This window comes from Sander lucioperca, chromosome 6 (genome assembly GCF_008315115.2).
Source record: "Sander lucioperca isolate FBNREF2018 chromosome 6, SLUC_FBN_1.2, whole genome shotgun sequence".
Lineage (NCBI taxonomy): Eukaryota > Metazoa > Chordata > Actinopteri > Perciformes > Percidae > Sander > Sander lucioperca.
The window spans coordinates 24,029,151-24,034,150 of NC_050178.1; the positions used below are offsets into that span (position 1 = coordinate 24,029,151).

General features: G+C 45.4%; 1 protein-coding gene across 2 annotated transcripts in view; it reads right to left on the minus strand.

Annotated features, from left to right (window-relative positions):
• The window catches only part of LOC116053783 (filamin-B), a 135,394-nt gene that overhangs the window by 30,329 nt on the left and 100,065 nt on the right, over positions 1-5,000 (minus strand). Inside the window, exons 32-34 of one of the 2 annotated variants that reach the window (XM_031304943.2) lie at positions 4,175-4,422; positions 2,618-2,698; positions 1,531-1,636 (exon numbers count right to left, since the gene is read on the minus strand). In XM_031304943.2, the coding sequence (XP_031160803.2) occupies positions 1,531-1,636; positions 2,618-2,698; positions 4,175-4,422 (435 nt within the window). The remainder of the gene's footprint in view (positions 1-1,530; positions 1,637-2,617; positions 2,699-4,174; positions 4,423-5,000) is intronic. The other variant, XM_036001819.1, reaches the window with a different exon arrangement.

Below are 5,000 nucleotides of genomic sequence, written 5' to 3' on the forward strand. Positions count from 1 at the left end.
TAGCCTAGCTTAGCACAGATCCTGGAGGTAACCGGCTCCATCTAGCCTAGCTTAGCACAGATCCTGGAGGTAACCGGCTCCATCTAGCCTAGCTTAGCACAGATCCTGGAGGTAACCGGCTCCATCTAGCCTAGCTTAGCACAGATCCTGGAGGTAACAGGCTCCATCTAGCCTAGCTTAGCACAGATCCTGGAGGTAACTGGCTCCATCTAGCCTAGCTTAGCACAGATCCTGGAGGTAACTGGCTCCATCTAGCCTACTGCTCCCAATAAGTGACAAAATAACGCCAACATGTTCCTGTTTACATGTTGTGATTTGTAGAGTCACAGCGTGTACAAATAACAAGGTCACATGACACACAGCCATCTTCTAACCGTAAACAAACTGGGAACTATATTCTCAGAAGGTGAAGCTCTGCTACTCTCTGCTCCTCACCACGGGGCTTCTCAGGTGCTGCGAGCAAATCCCTCCGCCCAAGTAGCAGAGAGTAGCGGTGCTTTTGTAGGAATTGTTCCGGGGAAAGTTTCTGTTCTGTTTTCAGAGAAAAGTTGCCTCTGAAATCTTTTAAAACAGCAGCGACAGCGGCATCAACGTGTGGCCGTCATGTTGAATGTAAACAAGAAGCTGCTCGGTCGCTTCTCTATCGTCATCGTGTTAAACCCGACAATAGCGGGCCAGGTGGATAAGCCAGTTTGTGATTGGGTCCCACAGACAGGGGCGGATCTACCGGGGTGGCATAAGGTGGCAAATGCCACCCTAAAAGAAAGCCTTGCCACCCCAGTTGGCAGCAACAAATTCAAAGTGATGGCCAATTCGACAATTTACGAGCGTGAATCTCCAATGTCCGACTGCAGTCAAAAACCTGTCATCACCTGTGTCTTACCTTAATGCCTTTCCTGTGATCATACTTCTATCATACTTCTATCTCCTATTAAGTGAGATCTCATCGTATGGTCACTTATTCCTAATATGAGCGGTTGACATAAAACCTCAAATGCCAGACATTGATTGCATGACATTAAGTTTGTCTGTCTGAGTTTGTAAATGGCAGCCTGTGCCCTTTTGTAGTGTGTAAATACTATTTCTCATCAAACTGTGATAACTGTGATTAAATTCAGTATATATACACGTCTGCCATATGTTGCCACCAGGGTTCAAAATTAGCACCATTTACCAGCCAAATGCTGGTAAAATATGCAATTGGCTGTTAAATTTGCTTCACTCACCAGCCAAATTGGCTCGTAAAATTTGAACATTTACTAGCCATTTGGCTGGTGGACGAAAAAGTTAATTTTGAACCCTGGTTGCCACCCCTCAAAAATTCCTGCCCCCCTCTCGCCACCCCATAAATATTTTTCTAGATCCGCCCCTGCCCACAGATGTGTAACAGAAGCAGGATAGATAACGTACAGGTCTCCAGCCTGAGCTGCAGGGAGAAATCAAACCGGGCAGATCTGGCTGGGTTTACCCCGTCTACAGGAAAAGCTCAGCGTGTCTGACATGTTCCGACACCTTTCATAGACAGCTCACCTGTGATTTCTCCCTTTCTGAAGGAGAAAGGTATCACCATGTCGAACGGTCTGAAGCCGCTTCCATTAACGCTGCTGCTCATTGGCTCGTAGCCGTCTGATGTCACCTGGAGAAGACAGACATAGACGGACAGTTTAACGTTTAACTGAAAACTACTTCCCGTCCGTCTCAGCGGCCTGCATTAGAAACATGCTGCTGCTGCTGCTGCTGCTGCATCCAAGCCCCGCACACAAAGGGCCAAGGGGCACCCTGGGAAATGTAGTGCGATGGAGCAGAGAAGAAGAAGAAGAAGGAGGATGATCATGAGGTGACTGTGATGCAGCCACAGCGATGGAGAGAGCACTGAGGAAGATTAGGAGGGAAAGCTAGACCACCACAACAATCCGCCTGGAGGAAAAAATTATTAATTTTTCCTCAAACTCCCGTATCCATAGCAACACCTTCTGCAAAAAAATCTCACAAACACCTGGGTTTGATTATTATTATTATTATTGGCCTTTAGATGTTTGCTGCGATCCCATTGGTTGAGAGAAAAAGAGAAGCGATGACATGGAGGAAAAGCGGGCGAGAGAGAGGTGAAGTTTTAACGAGCAGCCAGATGGCATGAGCAATGCATGGGCGTGTGTGTGTGTGTGTGTGTGTGTGTGTCTCTGTATGTCTCTGTGTGTGTGTGTGTGTGTGTGTGCGTGCGTGTCTCTCTGTACGTCTGTCTGTATGTATCTGTGTGTGTGTGTGGGTGTGTGTGCGTGTGTGTGTCTGTGTGTGTGTGTGTGTCTCTGTATGTCTCTGTATGTCTCTGTGTGTGTGTGTGTGTGTGTGTGTGTGTGTGTGTGTGTGTGTGTCTGTGTGTGTGTGTGTGTGTGTGTGTGTGTGCGTGCGTGTCTCTCTGTATGTCTGTCTGTATGTATCTGTGTGCGTGTGCGTGTGTGTGTGCTTACCATATGTTATGTTAAAGGGTAATTTCACCCTCAATCACAAATACATGTACAGTGTGTTCAATGAAGTGAGCAGTGTTTTTGAGTGTGTGTGTGTGTGTGTGTGTGTGTGTGTGTGTGTGTGTGTATGTGAATGTATGCATTGGGGGTACCCAGGGCTGGAAGCCAGCTCCAGGGGCGGCCTGTTGCTGTAGAGACCTCTTCTCTTGCATCATGGGTACCTCATCAGTAGCCTAAAGAGACGACAGTAAGGGTTAACATCTGACCACACACACACACACACACACACACACACACACACACACACACAGAGACATACACAGACATACACACATACACACACACACACACACACACACACACACACACACACACACACACACACACAGACACACACACACACACACACACACACACACACACACACACACAGCTGTGGCCTCGTGGGTAAGTCCTGGTCTTTAAACTGAAGGCATGAGGTCAAAAGGTTAACCTGCAACCAACCAATAGTCACTTAAACCTGATTTTTGCAAATTTAAATTATATAATATCATTATGTGGTAACTAGAGTACGGATCAGGCCGCATTTTTCTGTCCGAGCCCGACAGTTAAAATCTCATATTTTTCTCATACTGATGACACATGTAGGTGGTGTGGAAAGCTTTTATTAAGCAGCTGTAGGAAGACATTCAGAAATGTCAACAGTGTGTGTGTGTGTGTGTGTGTGTGTGTGTGTGTGTCTGTATGTCTGTGTGTGTGTGTGTGTGTGTGTGTGTGTGTGTGTGTGTGTGTGTGTGTGTGTGTGTGTGTGTGTGTGTGTGTATGTGTGTATGTCTGTGTATGTCTCTGTGTGTGTGTGTGTGTGTGTGTGTGTGTCTGAATGCCTGTGTGTCTGTATGTCTGTGTGTGTGTGTGTGTGTGTGTGTGTGTGTGTCTGAATGCCTGTGTGTCTGTATGTCTGTGTGTGTCTGTGTGTCTGTGTGTCTGTGTGTGTGTGTGTGTGTGTGTGTGTGTGTGTGTGTGTGTGTGTGTGTGTGTGTGTGTGTGTGTGTGTGTGTGTGTGTCTGAATGCCTGTGTGTCTGTATGTCTGTGTGTGTGTGTGTGTGTGTGTGTGTGTGTGTGTGTGTGTGTGTGTCTGTGTGTGTGTGTGTGTGTGTGTGTGTGTGTGTCTGAATGCCTGTGTGTCTGTGTCTGTGTGTGTGTGTGTGTCTGAATGCCTGTATGTCTGTGTGTGTGTCTGTGTGTCTGTGTGTCTGTGTGTCTGTCTGTCTGTCTGTGTCTGTCTGTCTATGTGTGTGTGTGTGTGTGTGTGTGTGTGTGTGTGTGTGTGTGTGTGTGTGTGTGTGTGTGTGTGTGTCAGACCTTTGCATCAACTGAAACAGGCCCATTGGCTACTAATGACTAATAAGTCATTAGTAGCTACTAACTCATAAGCTGTTTTAAAATGTTCCGCACTCTAGTGGTAATGCAGTTTATGTTCACAGTTATAGATTACACAACTCAAGAGTGGGCTAATTAGTTTTTTATGATGTTGGCGTGATGGACTCCAGCAGCTGCCTTTAACAACAAGATAAATACCCTCGAGACCACATGAGCTAAGTGACATCTCCATCTGTCTTCCGTTCAAAGCTGCAAAAGATGACCACCTCAGCTTACGTGAACCCATTTTTGGAGTGTAATGAGCACAATTCTGCATCACGTCTCTCACCATGACTTTGAAGGGACTCCGTGGGATGTTTTCCCCTCCGAAGCGGACGTAGATGACGTAGTTCCCGGGCGCTGGCGCGGTGTAGAAGATGTCGAAGGTGCCGTCTTCGTTCTCCAGCACCTCAGCCTCCACCTCGCTGCCGTCGGGCTGAACCACCACACAGCTCACCTTCCCTTTCCCAGCAGCCTTAGCATTCACCACCAGGCCCAGCTCCTCGCCGATGGCCACCGTGGGACCCACACCTGGCCCTGAGAGGAGGTGGAGCCCATTTTATTAGATTAGTTTCTTTTTTAGACTTGATTTTTTATTATTTTGACAAGAACAAAACAGACGTAACGAGAGACAACAGACAGGATCATCATACGTAAAGTGAAATGCTTGACATCATGAAAACAGGATATGAAAAGAAATCAGATTACATTGTGAGATAAAACAAAATAAACATCAAGTCAAGAAATCACTTCAGATTCAAGCAAGATTTTTCGAAAAAAAGCAACTAAAAACGTTGAAAAACGGGACAGAAATTGGGAAAAATGTCAAAAACGTTGAGGAAAGCTTCAAAAGAGGTTGAAAAAATAGACATTAACGTTGAAAAAAGTGACAAAAAGTTCAAAAATAGTGATAAAAACGTCAAAAAAAAGGTATAAAAATCGGGAAAAACTTCAAAAAGGTTGAAAGAAAGACAAAAACTAAAATAAAAATGACAAAAATAGTGACAAGAACGTCAAAAAAGCGATAAAAATGACAATAAAATGGACAAAAATTGGGAAAAAGTTCAACAACGTTGAGGAAAGCTTCAAAAAAATTTTAAAAAGTGACAAAAAGT